Source organism: Lissotriton helveticus, chromosome 12 (assembly GCF_964261635.1).
Source record: "Lissotriton helveticus chromosome 12, aLisHel1.1, whole genome shotgun sequence".
Taxonomy (NCBI): Eukaryota; Metazoa; Chordata; class Amphibia; order Caudata; family Salamandridae; genus Lissotriton; species Lissotriton helveticus.
The window spans coordinates 444,924,020-444,944,557 of NC_136073.1; the positions used below are offsets into that span (position 1 = coordinate 444,924,020).

General features: G+C 46.1%; 1 protein-coding gene across 1 annotated transcript in view; it reads left to right on the top strand.

Annotated features, from left to right (window-relative positions):
- SLC6A2 (solute carrier family 6 member 2) overlaps window positions 1-20,538 on the top strand; it is a 1,355,875-nt gene that overhangs the window by 919,536 nt on the left and 415,801 nt on the right. The window contains exon 8 of the mRNA XM_078668346.1: window positions 16,379-16,503. Within this exon, the coding sequence (XP_078524472.1) occupies window positions 16,379-16,503 (125 nt within the window). The remainder of the gene's footprint in view (window positions 1-16,378; window positions 16,504-20,538) is intronic.

The following is a 20,538-nucleotide window of genomic DNA, read 5'->3' on the forward strand; positions in this document are numbered from 1 at the left end:
ATTTTCGTAGGGAAGCTTGTATATCCCTAAGGACTCCTGCACCCTTCGCTATGCAGTAACCTCATATTGTTACCTTAAATGCCTCCCATATTACCTCCACACTTTTCACTGAGTCCTTATTTCGCTTAAAAAACTCACCTATCTCCTCCCGTAGTTCCTCCTGAAACACCGTGTCAAGCAGTATGGGAGCATGCAGTCTCCAAGGACTGCACGGTGTATTAAAATCGGAGGAGGAGAGTTTCAGCAGCACCGGCGTGTGATCCGAATAGGTCCTAGCCAGGTGCCTCACTCCGGCTATCGCTGATGCCATCCCTTTGGATACTAAAAAGTAATCCAACCTAGCCCAGGAGTGCGCTTGCGTTGTAAAATGTGTACCCTCCAACACCTGCGGGTGTACATGTCTCCAAGCATCGGTCAGCTGATAGGCTAAAATAACATCTCTCACCACCACCTGTGCCTTAGTGTAATGGTGCGGTGCTGGGTGCGACCTATCCTTCCCAGGACAGTATGTGACATTAAAGTCGCCTCCCCAGAGGACATTGGTAGAGCCTATCTCAAATATCTTGGCCCAAAGCGAGTCAAAAAAACCCGGATCATCTGTGTTAGGACCATAGTAACAGGCCAGCGTAATCGATTTGGATCCCAGCCGCCCCCATGCGAGACAATATCTGCCCTCTGAGTCCCAGGACGCTCCCATTAACTGAAATTGAGCCTGCCTCTTTATCAAAATCGCAGTGCCACGCGCATATGTGAAATAGGAAGAGAAAATTCTATGTTCCGCCCATCTACTGGCGAAAGTATTCGGTTTTTGTCGTGTGAAGTGGGTTTCCTGTAACATCGCAATGTGCACATTATGCCTGTCTAAGTATGATAGTATGTGCCTTCTCTTTCTGGGATTCCCCAGTCCCCTCAAGTTCCATGTGATGACATTTAGTGCACCTACGGTCCCCTCAGCCATGTTCTCCAAGTTCTAGCTTTGTACTGAATGTTGCCCATGCGGTGTGTCTCCAACCCATGAAACAACCGCGTATCTGCATTGTAGCGTACCTGCAATGTTGCTCAAGACCTCCCGCTACATCCTTCCTGCGCCCCACGATGCGTAATTCCAACACACAAATTCTCAAACAACGATCTGCCCATCCCCCTCCCGCGCTCCCCTTCTCCCACTGAAGCAACCCAATCTTGCCAGTATCCGTTACCCTCCCCATCTCCCTCATCCCCAACTGAGTTAGTATAGTCTCCAAGTCCCCTGCACAAGTTGTGCTATGTTCAACCATAGGGGTATTCCCTTTGGGGGTCATCTCCTGAGAGCAACACAGTCACTCCTCCCCCTTAAAGCCCTCTTCTGTTGTTACGCTCGGGCTCCATCTGGGGGGAGGGAGCCTGGAATGCATTGCTACAGGAGCAACCGGTTCAGGTATTAGTGTCTCACCTATGCTACGCCACTGAATTCTCTCACACTCTACAAGACATTCGCAGGCATTTTGAAAAGTCAGGTGGTGTCTTCGTGCCAATAATATTGCGAATCATCTTCGGCCCCCATGGAGGAGAATTGTTGCGAAGATCCCTGTCCTCCACTGCTCCGGTGTATACGCTTCACTTTGCGGAGGAATTCCTCCGTCTGTTGCGGTTTTGAGAAAAATTGCTGCTTCACTTGATGTGTGACCCTTAGTCTCACAAGGTACAACAGTGCATAGTCAATTTGTGCCACTCGAAGCTTCTTCTTTACGTCGATAAACTTGCGCCTTTCCTCCTGCACTATGGGGGTAAAGTCCGGGTATATCGAGAACGTGTTTCCGTCATAGCTCAGAAACTGCACACATCCCAGTCCCGATAATTCAGCAGGCGCGCGATGATGGGCCGCGGGGAGCGCCAGGCGCCGATCGAGGCCCCAGGATCAGTGAGCCCGTTCGACGATAAATTGAGTGGAAAAGGCCTCCGCCCCGACAGCTGCCAGCAACATTTTTGCCTGGTGAAAAATAACTTGACCTGCAACCCATCTTGAACCCAGAACCCCAGACTGGGCTAGTCTGCTGGCCTCCTGATCTGAGCCTCATGGACATCACAGCTTCCTCAGCAGATCCTGAACCCGCCTTCAGCGAGATCCTGACACTCCAGTGGTGCTTCTCATGTTGTGGATCCCTGATGTGGCTCAGTGAGCTTTTAAGCCAGGCTTTTGGGCTCTTTGTGACAACAAACAGACCTGTTCTCACCAGAACCACCCTTCTTGCACAGAAATTCAGTGCAAGTTGCCGCTAGCAAGTCTCCTTGCACAGACCTGGTTCAGTGCGACCAGAAATCCCCAGTTAGTGCTTTATGCTTTTAGGCTCCATTATACAGTATATTCTTTAAAACTTCTTAGCTCCGATTCTACTGATTGGATTTTGTGCTTTTGGTCTTGTTTTATTTATTAGGGTTTACTCTATTTTTCCAACCGGGTGTGATATTTTTGTGTGTGGTGTTTTCACTGTTTTACTGTTGAAGAGTTGCACAAATACTTTACACATTACCTCTAAGTTAAGCCTGACTGCTCCATGCGAAACTACCAGGGATTTGAGCATGTGATGAAGCCCTCATGAACCCACTTTGGTTCTACTCTTAGTTTTATGATTTACATATTTTTAGCAGACCTCATCTTAGTCCTGTTACCTATTACACACTTTACCTTTGTAATATGAATCTACAAACAGCTGCAATTACTTCTTGTTTTTAGACAGCCTTTCCTGTGACATAATCAGTACACTTCGTTCAATGCTAGGAACATAGAATGAAATATCCTAGTACATACGTTGCCCACTCAGCGACAGCTTCTAACATCTAGACACACCATTTAATCAGCCATGTACCTCTAACACAGTGCTTTTATTATATAAATAGGGCACTGTCCCTTTGTAGGTTAGAGGGAACACTCCAGCCATTACGGTCCTGAGATGATAGTTGTGTTTGACATGCAGCTCTGCCAATACCTATACTGCAGAGAGGAATTGCCAATCCTACTGCAGACCGAGTCATCCAAGTATGGGGTCTCAAGCTATCCTAAGAGATCGGGCAGAAGTGCATACTCATTATGCTCTCAGAATACTGGCATAGCTAGGTAGGGATATATAGATATTTCCCTGGCCCTCCACCGTAGCCTCTGAGGTGTCATTAAATGACTGTTTCCAGCGGACCTCTACTGTGCTCAGAGACGCCGTCACTGCACCTGCGCCTCTAAGAACTCTAATATACGGTGGTTGGTGGAAGAAAGTAAGGGACATCAAGTTGTTTATTTTATTTTATTTTTCAGCATGTTTCCCCACCGCACTGCACCGAAGCATCAGCTTGCGGCATTATGGGACTGGTAGTCCCTTGTTATTCATGCAAGCAGTGGTAACGAGGTGCAGGTGAGCCAACCACCACTGGGGAAGGAGGAGCCTGCTACAAAGATCTATAAGTGGGTGACATGCTGCTGGGACTGTAGCATTCGATAAAGGCATCTCGCCAAAACCGGTCATGCAAGCCTCCCATTAAAACTACAAATGAAGCCCCGCTGTGTCCTGTGATTTTGAATTCCGGAATGGAGGAGAAGTTTGCTTTGATTATATATATATATGTTTAAGTTTTTCAATTAGATTTTAACATTTTAGATACAGTGAAGCATAACATTTTCCACACTTGAGTGTACCGTGGTAGGTATTGTCTTTCTTAGCTGCCTCTGGACATCTTTTCAGTACCAATATTACATAAATATTGAGGCTCTTTACATTGCTCATATGTGTCTTGTAATATTCCTGTAGGCCTATAGCTTGGCTGTGGAGCAACGTCTACCCATGATGCTTGTGGGAGTCATAGTATTCTGTCTAAGTTATTGGACGACATTCCCTGTCCCCTAATGACATTATCGAAGTTGCTGACTTGTATCTCTATCTTGGAACCTGGGTGTTGAACTTGGGTACTGGATTAGGGCAGCAGGGGGGGATGCTTGCAGACGGGAGGGGGGAGTAGGTACTCTATGTAGGTGCGGGTGCTACTTGGCGGCTGATGACTTTTGAAGCGAGGGGCATCATTACTTCCCCCATTTTATCCTGGGTTTATGCTCAAAGGCGAGCACTTCTTCAGGGCTTCTCCGGTATGTGTGTGCTCTGACTCATTGCGCCTGTCATCTGGTCTTATTGGTGTGGCGGGTGCTGTCTGTGTATGGGGTGCCTCGGCCGGCTCTGTTCATGTGGTTTGCTAACCAAACTGGTATAATAATTGTGCCCATTCCATGGATATGTGGTGTTTGCGTATTCCCTTCACTTCTTTCTCCATTCCCTTCGCGTCCTCCTCTGCTGCGCCACACTTCTTAACTGCTCCCACCCAGGCCTCCACTGGGGGTACCCCCAGGGCTCGCCAGTGCATGGCTTTTCCTCTCTTTGCCAGGAGTAGTGAAAGGGACGTAAACCGAGCTTGTACTTTATACGTTTTCCGTCTCCTGAACACTCCTAGTGCGCACGCCTCCCATGTATTGATCCCAGGAGTGTGTGTGGTTGTGCGAAGCGCCTCATGGATTTAGTTCCAGTACTGTTGCAGTGTGGGGCACCCCCAGAACATATGTTTGAAGTCCGCTGCAGGAGCCTGGCATCGGGGACAGAGAAACCGCGTATCTGGATAGAAGCGCTGTAGTCGCTCTGGCATTAAGTATGCCCTGTGTAAGATGTTAAATTGTATGTTTTTGAAGCGTGCATTCCTAGAGACTTGTTTGGGGTAGTCTATTGCCTGCGCCCACTGTAGAGGCCATTCCAGGTCCTCCTCCCACGTCTTTCGCAGCGAGGTCAATGGTTTAAGTAGTAGTTCCCGAATGGCTTTGTACAGCCACGTGACTAGATGTCTGCCCATCCCCATATGCAGTATGGTGTGTATTACTGGATGTGTCAGCGGTTCATCTTCGACTGGAGCCCAAAACGGACAGCTGCTAGCTATAAGTCGTCTACGCAATAGGAATTGTACCAGGGAGAGATCATATTCCTCCACTAGGTGATCGAAGGGCCGTGGTTGTCCATCCTCAAATAGGGAGTCCAACTCTGTCAGTGAGCTGTTGGTCTATACTCGTAAGGTTTGGGCTGTGTACAATTGTTCCCCATTAGGAAACCCCACCAACGGAAGCAATGGGGAGTATGGGGGCCTCCTTCTGGACATATGATGTATGCGCATCAAACAGGTGCAAGCTATCATCACCTGCAGCTGGTAGATGCGCGAGGGCTTAGTGCTGGGTAAGAGCATGCGTATGATTGTTTGTAGGGATATATGCTCCATATCAGAGGTTGTCTCTCCATGTAGTGCTCCGCCATCCAGTGTGAGAGCCACTGAAGTTGTGCCGCTAAGAAATATGCCTCAGAGGATGAAGACTCCAACTCCCCCAATCCATCGGTAAGAGCAGCTTAGATAGGGCTACTCTGCTCCGGCCCACTCACCAAATAAGGGAGGTAAGGAGGGTGTCCAATTCCCGGATAAAGGGGAGAGGAGGAATGACTGGTAGATTGACAAAGTGGTATAGTAGCCTTGGAACGATAATCATTTTGGCTAGGGCCCCACGCCCGATGGGTGCCAGGGGTAGCATCCTCCAGAAGTTCACTGCTGTTCTTATTCCTGCCAGCACCCTTCAGTGGTTCCCTTTATAAATGTTGCTTGGGGAATGGTACAGCCGGATTCCGAGGTACCAAGGTGTCTTACTGCTCCAGGCAACTCTCTAGTCCCCTATTGTAATAATGAAGGGGGCTAGGTGTTAACTAAGCAGGTAGATCGTGGATTTGTCCCAGTTTACTCCAAGGTCTGAGACCTCAGAAAATTCATGTAGCACCGTCCATTCTGGGGTCAAGTCGGAGGTGATTTCGTGTACGTATAGGAGCAGGTCGTCTGCGTATAATGATACACTGTGGACTGTGCCTGCTATCGGGATACCCCAGGCTTCTCCCGTCCGACGCATCCGTAGCGCCAAGGGTTCTATCGGCAGAGCAAATAGTAATGGGGAGATGGGACACCCCTATATTTGCCCAGTCATACCCTTGTCGTAAGGTACATATATAGTAGTTGTGTGTCCGCAAGTAGGGTCGGACTCAGGCCACTCCGTTGGAGAACGGCGAACAGATAGGGCCAAAGGAGGGTGTCGAAGGCTTTCTCTAGATCGAGAATTAGGCACTCCACTCTTGGGAACTGGGGACCTGCTCTGTCCTGTACATGGAATATTCTGCTCTAATTCTGGGATGTGTAGCATCCCTGGACGAACCCACACTGAAATGGGTGGATCAGTGGGGGAAGGACTTGGGATTACCGGTCTGCTAGAATTTTCCCCATAATTTTCATTCTGCATTCAGCAGTGTTATTGGTCTATACGAGGTTGGGAGCTTCGGATCGCGATCCGGTTTTGGGAACATCACCAGAACTGACTCTTTAAGTGAGCCCGGCAGCTCACCCTGTTCCAGTGCGTCCTCATACATGTCTACTATTCAGGGCACTAGTTGGCTTGAGAATGGTCAGTAATATTCTAATGGGAAATCTTTCCATGCCCGGGACTTTATTGCGTGCCAGGGTGCAAATTTTGTGAGAAACGTTTGCGGACACAATCTTTTTGTCGAGAGGGGCCCTATCTTCTGCTGGGATTCACGGCATAGTTGAGGGGCTTAGGAACTGCTCTATTAGCTGTGGGCAGCCTGGTGCTGGGCCTCGGTAGATGTCTGAGTAGAAGTCATGAAATCTTTATAGGATCTCTACCTACGAGTGACGGGGAGTCCCTGCCCGGTCGATCAAATCCGTGATAGGTTTTAACTCTGTATTTTGTTGGGCCAACCATGCTAGAAGTGTCCCTGCTCTATACCCTTCTCTGTGAGTCCTGGCCGCATGCACCCTGAAGTTGTACTTATGCAGATCCCTCAGTATCGCTGCGTAGGCCGTCTTAGCTATCGCTACTTGTGCCGGGGCGGCCTTGCTCGCGCCTGCATCTTTAGTTAGCGTCGTCAATGTAGTCTGCATGCTGGAGTGTCGTTTCTAGTGTTTTCCGGATCCCAACTATCTGTTGTATACACTGCCCCTAGCAACTACTTTAAACAAGTCCCATTCCAGCGATCTGGAGGCTGCTGTGTGGGTGTATGTTGTAAAATAATCACGATTGCTATTCTCCTGGTCATGTCGAAACATTGGATCAGTGAGGCTCTCTCATGGCAATTTCCACGTTGTCACTGGGGGGTGAGGGGGCTGCCGTTAGTATGTGGGCATCATACTCCGAGAGGACCCGGCCTAAATAGTCTGAATGTTGGGCTTTAGGGAGCAGTGACGTAGAGCAGGGGAACCTATCCAGTCGCACACGCAAGTCATGGGGGATCGAGTGAAAGGAGTACAGCCTAGTGTCCCGGTTCCGGGTCCGCCACTCATCCGCTGGCGCCCATTGTGTCACTCATGTTTGTAACCGGCGTGCTTTCTAATGTGCCGGGGAGTGTATAGGGGGAGATCTATCGAGGTGAGGGTCTAGCGTGCAATTGTAGTCTCCCCTAGGAGCCATGGTGTTGATGTGTCCTGGGCTTGGACCCCGTTGAGGTGTTCCCAGAATTTGTCCTGATCTAGATTGGGAGCATATACACTCGCCAGGAGTATTGATTGACCTTCTAGGAGCCCCTCCATGAGTGTCTAATGACCCTCCTTATCTATTGTATGCTTGGTTAAGGGAGTCCCTGGTCGCAGCCAGATCAGGGTGCCCTAGGCAAAGGCTGAGTGTGTTGCGGCATAAATGGTTCCCCGCCATTTCCTATGGAAACTGTCTGCCTCTAATGCTGTTAAGTGTGTTTCCTGTAGCACGGCTATTTGTGCATGCTGCCTCTTGATATATGAATAAATGGCGTATCTTTTGACCGTTGTGTGCATGCCTCTAACATTGATCGTTATAATCGTAATGTCTGTGTTAGGAGTCTTGTAGGCATTTAATATTGTCTGTGGATTGTGTGTTCTTACTACTGGGGCCAGATCGCTGCCCAGTGACCTCCCGCATCCTCGCTAGCCATCTCTGTTAGGTGGACCTGCCCATCTGCACACTAGTCTTCGGGATATCTGGTTAAATCTGTTTGGAAAGGAGGTTTAATTGTAACATAGGGAAAACTGAAAACTAGAGGGACCTATCGCTCTGGGGGATACGGCCAAACTAAAAGGTGTGTACGTGCTTTAGTATGGTAACTGAGGGGTCATGGCCTCTGTCTTTCACTAGCGGTGGTCTGTGTGGCCCTTTGCAGCATAAGTGTGTAAAAAGTGGTGCCGGTCGGGTCCCTCCACGTGTTGTATGCTTTGTCTGGGAGGTGGACATGGTGCTCTCTCAGATTTCCTTTAGTAAGTTCCCACGTTACATAGTATCAGGGTAACGTTTGGCATCCAGACTCTTGGCTGCTGCTGGATGTCCTGGGGAATCTGGATGCGGCCTAATGTCCTCAGTTATATGGGCGTGTCCGCCATCTTTGGGGTCACTATTGGTGGGGTGATTGAGCCATCTCGGGAGGTATTTGTGTCGCTGACTTCCTCCACTGGTGTGAAAAGGTGGGGGGCTTTTTCGTCATTTGAGTGCTCTGCTGTCCGGCCAACTTGTGCTGCCGCCTGTAGTGCCCTCCTGCGCTTGGCTATTATTTGGTCCAGGTTTGGGGAGCTTCTTATTCTTGTCTCAGGTCATGAACTTCACTGTTTCAGAGTCATTTTACTCCTAGGGTGTCGCTTACTTTTAGGTTCCCGAGTCCCTTGTTACATGCCACTGGCTTCGGTACCTTGCAGATGCTGTGTTGCCCAATCTTGTGCTTCCTTGGGGTCTGAGAAAAAATGTGTGTGACCGTCGTGCATAATTTTGAGGCACGCTGGGATCAGGAGGGCATACTGGACATGTTTTTAGCGCAGGATGCGCTTAGTTTCCAGGAAAGACGTGCTTTGCCGCTGAACCGCTTTGGAGTAATCCGGGAGCAGCATGACCTGCTTATCTTTGATTCAAAGCGGTCCCTGTTGTCTGTCTGCCTGGAGGACTGCATCCCTGTCGCGTCGATGAAGTAGTTTCAGCAAGAACGTTCTGGGAGGGTATTCTGTGGGTAGTCTGCGTGCCGGGACGTGATGCACACTCTCCACTGAGAAGAATGGGGTTAGGTCCATTGCTAGCGTTAATGTTCTGAACCACGTTTCAACATATCCTATGGGGTCAAGTCCTTCTGCTCCTTCTGGTAGGTTCAAAATCCTTATGTTACTTCGGCATGAGCGCCCCTCCAGGTTGTCCGTTTTATCTTCGAGGAGTTTCACTCGCGCTTGAAGGTCATTCATGTTGGTTTGCTGTGACCTCACTTGGGGTTTAATGGTTTGCGGTGTTTTCTCCCCATTTCACTTTGTCCACTAACTTGTGGTGGTTGTCTCATAAGAGGCTCAGGTTTGTGGCCAACGCCCCAAGTCTGTCTTCCATAGCGACTCTGGAATGTTCTATGGCCCCCAGTACCTAGTCCAGCTTGTCCGACATTGTCACAGTTTGTGTTAACTCTTCTGTTGTCTGGGCAGCATTAGCTTCCGGGGAGGATCGTCTGGGACTAATGGTGGCCTAGAGGTAGCAGCACGCTGATGCCCCATATTTGAGGTCGGTTTAAGGGTGTTACTATCCGGTGGTAGTCTTTTTACGCTGTGCAGGTAGGAGCGTGCCGCCCTTCAGATGTCCTGCTCCAGGCCCCCGCTCCGGTTGGTGCTTGCCACTTAGCCGTAGTGTGGTTGCGTTCACCACCGCTCCCGTGTCTTCTGCTTCAGTCAGCCTGTTCACCCCTCCAATGATGGGGTCCCGCAGGCTGGTAGAGAGAGGACCCCGTCACTGTTCTATGGCGCTGTCCAGTGGTGTGTCGTGGATACTTGTCCTTTCGCCGTTCTGTTGCGTGCCTCGAGGCCTAGCGCCGTGCAGGCGGAGGCTCCCGGTGGTGCGTTCGGTGAGTGAAGGATGAATAACTACCCAGGCTGCGCGCGGTTGCAGAGTGGGCTAGCCAGGCTTGCCGGTTGGATACTCTGGGCAAGGGGTTGTCTCCCCCTAGGTGGCAGTGTCTGTTCTCTGGGATTGCTGGGCCCTGCGCTCCCCTGTGAAACTTATGGGGTTGGGCTCAGTGGCAGGTGGGCAGTGTTTGCCCATTGTCCTCCTAGGGTGTGGAAGCTTGTATAACCCCCTTCCTACCCCTTCGCCGCGCGCCTCAAGGCCTGGCACCGTGCGGGCAGGGGGTTTGCGGGTATTGCGTGAGGGGCTGTGGGCTCCATTGGGTAGACGTTTGCCAGGCCGGCTGCGTACCTGGGGTAGGCAGGCCGGGCCTCTTGGTCGTGTTGCCGGTATGCCCCCTTTGGTGTGAGTGCTGGATCACTGCGGATGCCGGTCCGCTCTCCCTCACAGTGTCCACTGGGCCAGGTAGGATGTCACTGGGGAGCTTGTGCCGGATGGTGGTTGCTGGCTGTACAATGTGCACACTGTTCCTCCCGCCCTCCTGTCGCACACCTCGAGACCTGGTGCCATGAAGACGGGGGGCTTTAGATATTGCTCGGGGATGGACGTGACAGTGGATGGTCCCCTAATGGTAGCGCTTGATAGCGGGGGCACCGCGCTATGGGTCAGTGGTGCCCTCCAGGCTGTTCCAAATACGCGGGCCACGATCACCTCTGTGGTCACCATGAGGATGGCACAGGGCCTCAGGTACAAATCATGTGGTCGGACACTTTGGGAGAATGCAGCAGTATTGCTCCTCCTGTATTTATCATCGGCACACTGGGGTCACAGAGCCCCGTTGTTCCTCACGGCGCCTCTGGGATTGGGCAAGGTGACCATCCCACAGTGTGTTCAGCCAGAGTAGCAGCACAGGCATCCCCCTTTTGTAGTTCCCCTGCCACGTGCCTCAGGCCTGGCAAAGACAGGGGGGCACCGGTGCGGTGCTACGCGGGGGCCGAAGAAGTACTACATGGTCCTACGACATTTGTAGGATTCTGTATGAAGTTAAAAGGAGCTTGATGTGCTCTCTACTAAGACTATAAAATGAAGAAAAACGCAATTGGTTTTAGTACGAGACTGAAAATGGGATTTCAATAACAGGGTTTTCCAAATTTGACTCCCAGAAATTTATTAAGTCAACAGCTTGAAATTGAAGTCAGCCAATGAACCAGACAATACCTCTTTTCCAGCTGACAACTTTCCCAAAAGAAAAATCAAGTTGTTGCTTTTTCACGTTTTAATCAACTTGACATATAAAGTTTTAAGGAACAAATATGTAGGTAACTCAAAGTGAAAAGCAAGTATGCATCCTAGCTCAATGCCATTGTTCATGATTTATTTTCCTAAATTAACTGTCTCTGTCAATTAATGAAACCCACTGATGAAAATCTATAATGAACTGTAGTAAGCTTGTTGGAATAAATAAAGAATGAAATCCAAGGTGTAGTAAATTAAATGCAGGTTTTATTCCTGGAGTAAATAACCCACGACCAACAATGATGGAGAACAGGCTCGTAATGACAGTGACACTGATAACATGGCATTCTAAGAACATCATTAGAACATTCATGTAACATTCCTTAAAGCAATCTAGTGAAATAAATACAATACATACTACACATCCTCCCCTTAATAAATAAAATAAACTAAAGATAAATGCAATTAGAAATGTATAAGGAAACTAATTCAAAACATGTAAAAGGAAACTAATTCAAAACATAATCATAAAGTCTCACAGGAACCGATCTGGTTCTGCGACCAACCCCCATACCATCTCCCGCACCATTAGTATTTGAAGCAGGTTGTAAAGAAGGGAGCGAAGTAACATTTTTGGAATCACCATGAGCTAACAACGAAGAATCATGAGTGACATTTACAGGAAGATTGATAGGAACAGATGGAATCATTGAAGTTTCAGCAACACCAAACCAATCAGAATTTGAATTATCAGATAAACTCGAATTCTGTTTGTTAGAGGAAATAATCCTTGCTTGCTGGTCAGAAATCTTAATGAGAGCATTCTTGTTCCACCAACCTCTTTCAAATAAGAGAGCTGCAGTTCGAGAGACTCTTAGCACTTTCACAGGAGCAGAAAATTTGGATTGACCTTTAGTGATTTTTACAGGCTTTTTGATGATAACCCAATCACCAGCAACAAGAGACTTTTCTGCAACATGCATACGTTTGTCGTAATGATCTTTGTAACACTCTTGTTTTATTTTTACACGTTCACGAATTTTAGATAAATCAACATTGACAAGAGAATTCTTCATTAACCAAGAAGGATTCAACTTAGACGTCGGAATCCTACCACGAAGCAAAACGAAAGGAGAAACTCCTGTGGTACTGTGAGGGGTACAATTATAGTTTCAGATTTTCTCGCAAAGAAAGTCCGAAATATCCAGCTTATTAGCATAAGCTGTTTGAACAGCTTCTTTCAACAAACGGTTTGCTCTTTCCACAAGACCATTTGATGAAGGACTGTAAAGAGGAACAAAAGTATGCTTGACATCCAAATTGTTTAAAAACACATTCACCTCCTGTGAAACAAAATGTGAACCGTTGTCGGAAACTATTTCATGAGGAGTACCATCAATGACAAATAAACGCTTCAAAAATGAAATCACAGAAACAGAATCCGGATTCTTAACAAAAGAAAAATAAATCCATTTTGAAAAATAATCGATGGCAACAATTAAGAATTTATAGTCAGAATTAAAAACAGAAAATGGGCCAGAAAAATCCAGAGCAATTTTCTGCCAAGGAGCTTCAGGCCATTCTACTGGTATAAGTGGTGAATTGGACAATTTCCAATGCTTGTCTGAGCATAAACACTGTGGACATTGGTTGACCAAACAATTTAACTTGATTGTCAATTCCAGGCCACCAATAAGTGGTTTTAATTTTATTGGTAGTGCCGGTGATACCGGGATGCCCCTCATGTGCCAAAGAAATGATAGATTGTCTAATCCCAGCAGGTGGAACAAACTTGTCTTGTCTGAATAAGATGTCACCAGAAACGGACAACTCTGATGCAACTTGTGCATAATGTTTCTCCTCCATGGACATGCTTCTATCCATAGGCCAACCTTTAATCAAGAATCTCTTAACATTTAGTAGGCAAGAATCATTTTCCATGCTCTGTAACCAATCTTGTTTAGAGATTTTACTATTTTGAAGAGCATCATCAATTGCAAAAATACACTCCAGATCAGAATTTACTGATCCTTGTGTGGGCAAAGGAATACGTGATAAACAATCCGCACGGATGTTTTTACCACCTGGCAAATATTTAATTTCAAAATTGAATTCTTGGAGACGTGCCAGTAATCTAACTAAACGAGAGGAAGCTCTATTAGAGGAACTTTCGCCAAGCATATAAATTAAAGGCTTATGGTCTGTGTACAACAGAAACCTAGTTCCCCAAATATACATTCTGAATTTTTCCACAGACCATGAACATGCTAACGCCTCTCGTTCGATAGTACTATAATTGAGTTCTGCAGAAGTTAATGATCGTGAAGCAAATGCAATGGTGCATTCTTCACCTTTAATCATTTGACTAAGAACAGCACCTAGTCCCCTGGAACTAGCATCCACTGTAATGATGCTTTGAACTCCATAGGAAAAAGGTTTGATGGCGGGAGCAGAGAGGATCATGTTTTTGATGGAGTCAAAAGCAGCTTGAGACTCGGTAGACCAAACATATTTGACATGCTTCTTCAAAAGATCTCTAAGAGGTTGGACAACCAGGGCGTAGCCTTTGACAAAACGAGCATAATACTCGCTTAATCCTAAAAACGCCCTCAAGGAGTCTTTTTCTAACGGACAAGGAGCATTCTTAATAGCTTCTAACAGAGAAGATTTAGGTTTAATTCCTTCTTTTGAAAGATTGTGGCCTAAATAATCAACTTCATCAGCTAAGAATTTGCACTTCTTTTTGTTGACGGTAATGCCATGATTTTGTAAAGATTTCAAAACATATTCCATTAAAATATAATGTTGATCTAGAGATTCAGAATGTACCAAAATATCATCTTGGAACGCCTGAATCCCCGGACAATTATTGAAAAAAGTATCCATTAACCTTTGAAAGATACTAGCTGCTGAAGCGAGTCCGAAAGGTAGCCTTTTATACATATAGACTCCAAAAGGTGTCACAAAGGTTGTTAAAGGTTGAGACACTTTAGATAATGGAATTTGATGATAAGCTGAACGCAAATCAATAGTAGAAAAATATTTGCTACTACCAATGTTGGCCAGCATATCATGAATCTTTGGCAAGGGATGCACATCAATTACGATGTTGCGATTAAGAACACGAAGGTCTGCACACAAACGAATATCGCCAGAAGGTTTTCGTGCTACAACGGCAGCAGAAACCCATTCTGATGAATCAACCTGACAAATAATGTCTTGAGCAATTAGAGATTCAATGTGTTTCTTCAAATCTTGTTTAACAGATAGAGGAACAGGACGCACCTTCTGAACAACAGGGCAAACCTTATCTTTCAATTTTATAGTATGCTCAAAATTCTTTACTAAACCAATTCTGTCTTCAAAAACATCTTTATACTTTTCTAAAACATTACACAGAATAGGATCATTACAATATTCAAGGATGGCAAGAATTGGTAGATCTCCTAAGGCAACCGGTTCAGGATGGCCAGGCTTTAAAATAATACCAAGCCTAGCTTGATCCTGCCAACCCAAAATGTCCCTACCATTGAGTGCAACGTAAATCTTAGTATAAATTATCCTCCCTTTAAAGTCAATGTTGTCAGGGAAAGAAGATCAGCGTGATGACACTGAACGTAGCGCGTGTTAGTCAATAAGAAATGCGCGTTGTCATGGAGCGCAAAGACAGCAATGACGTACCTTCAATTGACGTGCTGTGCGAGTGCAAGGCAAGTTGGCTCGGGTCGCAAGCGAAGAATTCAGCTCGCGTTTGAAAAAACGGTAACCAAGTGAATGGCTGTTGTCGAGCGCATCAAGGTATTGAAAATTGAATAAACTCACAGTTTTTGTAGCGGAAAGTCCATTGAAAGAAAAGTGATTACTTGACTTTTAAATAGTCACAGTAATTTCCTCTGCTCCGTCTCTGTGTTTTCAAAGTAAAAAGTCAATTTGTTCACGTCGGTGGGTCTGAAATCGACAAGCTTCATAGATCGTCGCCAATAAATGTAGTAAGCTTGTTGGAATAAATAAAGAATGAAATCCAAGGTGTAGTAAATTAAATGCAGGTTTTATTCCTGGAGTAAATAACCCACGACCAGCAATGATGGAGAACAGGCTCGTAATGACAGTGACACTGATAACATGGCATTCTAAGAACATCATTAGAACATTCATGTAACATTCCTTAAAGCAATCTAGTGAAATAAATACAATACATACTACATGAACTTAAATAGGGCAGTCGTTATACCCAAGTTTAGGAGTTTACTCCACAGCCTAGGTTTGTCTACCTTATTAAATAGAATGGGAGGACTGAGGTTAGTGCTTGTTTTTATGCAGAGGTATTTTTCGGTTAAATCTTAAAGTCCTATGCAGCCCACGTTAGAATAGTTGTTTCTAAATCTAATCTGCTCTATCAAGATGATTGTCTATCTGTTCAGCTCCCCAGATTGTAAACATTTTACAGAGTATCTAGAAAATAGTTTATTGGTGGTATCTAGGAGAGAAAGAGCTGTGAGTATTCTTTTACTGGAATTAACGTTTGCTGTTGTAGTTTTTGGGTTACATGAGCATATTGATAGGTGAAACCTTGACAACTATGGCCCAGGCACAAGGAACTGGACTTTTTCATTTGTAACTTGTACGTCATGATATAATGGTCCAAGTAGCCTGCAAGACACTCCACACAGTCCCAACTGCAAGGTAACGAAGGCCTGAGTCCAAGGGAAGATTAAAATAGTTTGCCCACTACAGCCATTGCAGGTCCACCGACTTTAGTTTAAAGACATTTTGGAAGTATGGCCCAGGAGTTAGACTGAGGATCTGGACTTCCCGCACGCGGCTAGAGGACTGACTGGGACAGGCTGAAGAGGGAAAGTTACTTTTGGCAGCCCACGTATGAAAAGACGTATGTTTATTTTTCTACCTATTCTTTTTTTGTATGGTAAGTGTATATGTAACAGATTGTTAAAATGATGGATGCCGTATTCACAGTCAACCTTTTTGCAGAGGCAGAAGAAGTGAAAAAATATTTAGAGCATAATTATAGGAGTTAATTTTTTATTATTGAAAAGTTGGAGGCCTAGCATTACCAAGGTACACTGCATATATATTTCAAAGCAAATCCTTTTTAATGTCATGCATTTCATTTGGGTGGATTAACTCATCAAGGATGTGAGATCATAAGCCAAAGATGTCCATTTTACTCAAAGTCCCTTTCTCTCTCCTTAGGGATGCTCTGCTCACGAGCACAATCAATTGCGTAACCAGTTTCTTCTCAGGATTTGCAATTTTTTCTATTTTGGGGTACATGGCTCACAAGCACAACGTAAAAATTGAAGATGTTGCCACGGAAGGTAGGTGGGTTATTTTATTTTGCATCTCTAACAAATTGAATGTGATTCTCATAATAGTAGAATGATTGGCACAGAAACAAAGCAACCTATTTAGCACTGAATTTTTCTCCCTTTGCAATATTGTATCCATGGTTATTGGTGCTCTCAAAATGTTGAGAAACCACAGCAACTAAAAATTCAATTTTCATACTTGTTCACTGTCCAACTACTACTGGGGCTAAATCATTTGACTCTGGCCCACATCTAGTTGAAAATGACATTTTTGATAACTCAGGGGCTCATTACGATGGCGGGCGGACCTAGTCTGCCCGCCGCTGAAGCGGTGTTTGGGACCGCCCGCCAGACATGCAGTGGTCCCACCACTGCGATTAGGATGGCGGACGCATCCAGGGCTTTTAACATTGCGGGCGGGGCTGCTGGCTGTGTACGCAATGTCAAAAGTGCTTGCACTGCATTTCTCTGCATTACACGCCAGGCACCTCGTGGTGCCTGCCACTTGGTGCATGTAAATGCATGGGGGTACATGGGTACCCCCCAGTGCAGCGACACCCCCTCCAAACAAGGGAGGCCCGCAACGGCCCCCAAACCCAATCCCCACTAGCCTTTCCATCGCGGCATCACTGCCATGGAAATGCCTTCCCAGAGCCACATCCTAATTTGGCGGACAGTGCCTGCTAGGCACCGCCACCATTTTAGTGGCCCTGCACTGTCCGCCAGGCAATCGGTGCGATTTCCTTTGGCGGTGAAGTGGCTGACTTTGCGTCCGCTGCGGTACACACCGCCATCCTAATTTGGCGTGGGTAATATGCTTGGTGATGGCTAAAGGACCTCCACCACCGGCCCAGCGGTTGCGGTCCTTCCACCATCATAATGACCCCCTTAGTCATTGATAATGGCCTGGTTTCATTGACTCCTACCACAGGTTCCACTTTAAGGAGTAGAGTGATGTGGCATGTTGTTAGAGAGCACACAAGAGAGAAGATGGCGATTGTGAGAAGTGAAGACAAGTCAGTGAGTAAAAGAAATGCCAAAGACAGGGACATGGAGCTGTAGCAAGACTGGGACTTACCAGGAGGGGCGAGAGTAAAGGGAAACAGTAACCACACGGCAGGACAGTGACACTTATCATTGCCTTGTGAGTGAGCAGGTAGTGTGAAATGGAGGTAAGACTGGGTAGATACAATGACTGTGTGTGCTATGGAGCTGCAAAGTTCCACCGTTGTCCATTTCCCTCCCACAAGTTCACTTTAATGAGCGCAAACCGCAGTCTGCTTTGGACTAAAGTAGGAAGGAGCCAGAAATATCTTCAGAGTCATAAAGGGGACCTCACTCCCATTAATCAGAGTATTCAGAGACTCCGCTTTTACAGCTGCGCATATCGAGCCCCATTGACAAAACAACTCTTTTTAATGTAAGAGAGCATTGGACAGCTGGTTAGATTGTTTTTTGATGGCTGAACAGCTTTCAACAGAGAAACATGTCATGGAGACTCTGGCCAGAAACTTGAGAAGAGAGATCTGTTCAAGACTCTCATACGTATAGGAAAATAGTGGTTACTATGCACTCTCAATAAAAGGCTTCAGGAACAGTTTTAAAAGTTTATTGTGTAGAAATATCGATGTATTAAACCAATGGTCTATGGAAGTCACCAAACAATTGCTCTAACCAGTCAATGCTGACTCAATGCCTGGCAAAGAAACTAATGTGTACTGAAGAGAATTAAACTTCTCTATCCATCAAGGCCGTGTCTATTCTGAAGGACTGTGTAGACTTGCTGCAAGCAATTGATTTGCTTACATCTTCAAGCATTTCCCTCCAGCCTTCCCTTCAATCATTGCAGGTAGCTCCACCGATTACACACTGATCCAATTTCAAGAGAGATGCATGTCAAACTGCACCCTCCTTAATCCTCCCCATACTTTACACTAAATGATGTGGTGAAAACAGTTGTAACACAGTGATGTTCAAAATGGGGATATCCACATTTAGTGGCAGAAGAATCAGCACCTCAGTCCATGATACCCACAAAACTGTAGTAAACAACATACCCAAAATTGCCACTAGTACCTTGAAAGGCTTTCTGAAACAAGGTCTTATTCTGGCTCAAAGATGTAACAGCCCTGGGAGTTTTTGTAATGAGATGCTACTAGCTACTGTGTTATTATTTACTCTGTTGAGGGCAGTCTACTGGAATTTTCAATGCAAAGTATTCAGCTGAGATATTCTTTGTGAGAACTTGGCTTGCTGGTTGAGGGGGCAGGAGCCCACCACAAGCAAATCCACAAATCTTGTGAGTTTGAATGACACAAAGTAATATAATTAACCTGTGCTTATCCCTCTGGCAGCTTGGCACAAAAGCAATCAGGTTTAACTTAGAAGCGATGCATGAAGTCTTTTGCAGCACTTCAACAGTAATAAAATGAAAACATAACACAAGAAAAATCCCACACCAATTTAGTAAAACTGAGTAAACAATAATAAACTGTTAGATACCACAACAACAAAACTCCAATGGGTAGAACCAGAGATGTTTAATTTCAAATATGTAAGGTAAGTCTAGCACCTAAAAGCACAAAGCACAACTCTGGGTTATCTGGTTGTGGGATACCAGGTGAATGTCACAATCCCAGGCTGACCGTGATGGAGCACGGACAGTATACAGAGACCATGTAAATCCCATTGAAAGCTGCCTTTTCAAAGTGAAGGGCAAAAAGTCCGGATATCGAGGGAGGAGGCCACAAGGAGCAGTTAGAGTGTTGTGGATGGCCATTACTGTAGTGCAAAGAGCAAATGAGGTGTTGCAGCTGGTTGTCGCTGTAGCTGAAGATCCTGTTGGGTGTATTTCTGTAGCTTCACTCTGGTGGTCACCGCGGGTTGTCAGTGCTGTAGCATGAAGTGCAGATCTCGTGTTGGCAGTTGCTGTAGTGTGAAGAGTTGGGGTCACTGGAGCTTTGCATTGGCGGTTGGTGCCGGCAGCAAGAGCATCATTCATGATGGAGAATCCTAGGAGAGGGTCGCTCCTATCAACCACTTGAGCATCTGCCAAGGCGTCCAATTATAGTATTTCGGCTACCCTTTGTTGCTGAAGAACCCAGCATACACAGCCCAGACGCAGTGGGCCAACCACATCCAGTGTGCCTAGTCGGCTGACTGGCACCGGACGGATAACAACAGATGAAATAAAATCAAGGCTGTCCATTTCTTTCCCAGTCCTGATGAAGACCCGCCCTAGATGCACGTAGTCATCACCAACAGGGTCGAAACGTCGACGTATCATACTATAGATCGAACTGCACAAAGTCTGATAGGAACAAAAGAATACATTTTGCCTACAAAGACTATTGTATTGGCAGTTGACAACCCTAAATATTTGTAATTTGCATGTATTTGTGTTTTTGTAAAATCTGTATTAGTCATTCACACTTTACGCTGTATAGCACCGTATTTGTTTTTGTATATTATGGACAGTACAATCAATATTTGAGAAAGTCAAAAGCATTGAGAAAGTGTTTCAGTAAATATTTGTTTTCTCAGTCATTTGGGGTCAGTGTCTAATGATTGATACTACTACGTCTGTACCCCGCCAGGGACACACGAATTACAGGTTGAAATACCTTGTTTAAGTACACTTTTTCCTCCCAACAGAACCATTATTGTTTGTCTAATTACCCGCCAGGTTCTGAGGGTTACAGGTTACAGGGTCACCCCATTACTTCTAATGAGCAGCAAGATCTTGACGTGAACTGGCCTGTTCATGGTCATGAAGAGCGCAAAACCTCAGGATTTCTCCTTTTCTTATCGGAAGAACTCAACTGCTACAGCACCAAGGGTCCAGGACCTGGGAGGCATCTCTTTGGGATCAGGAAAACACTCCAGCAGAGGCCAGCACGGCTCAGGAAGGTCCAGCTGCTGGTCCTGGAAGGTCGAGTGCAGCAGACCCGCTGGGCAGTTGCAGGAAGGCCTCTGGAGCATGCTGTGTCTTTGTAGCTTAGAAAAGGAGGCCAGACAACTAGCACGTGGAGTCACCAAGATAGC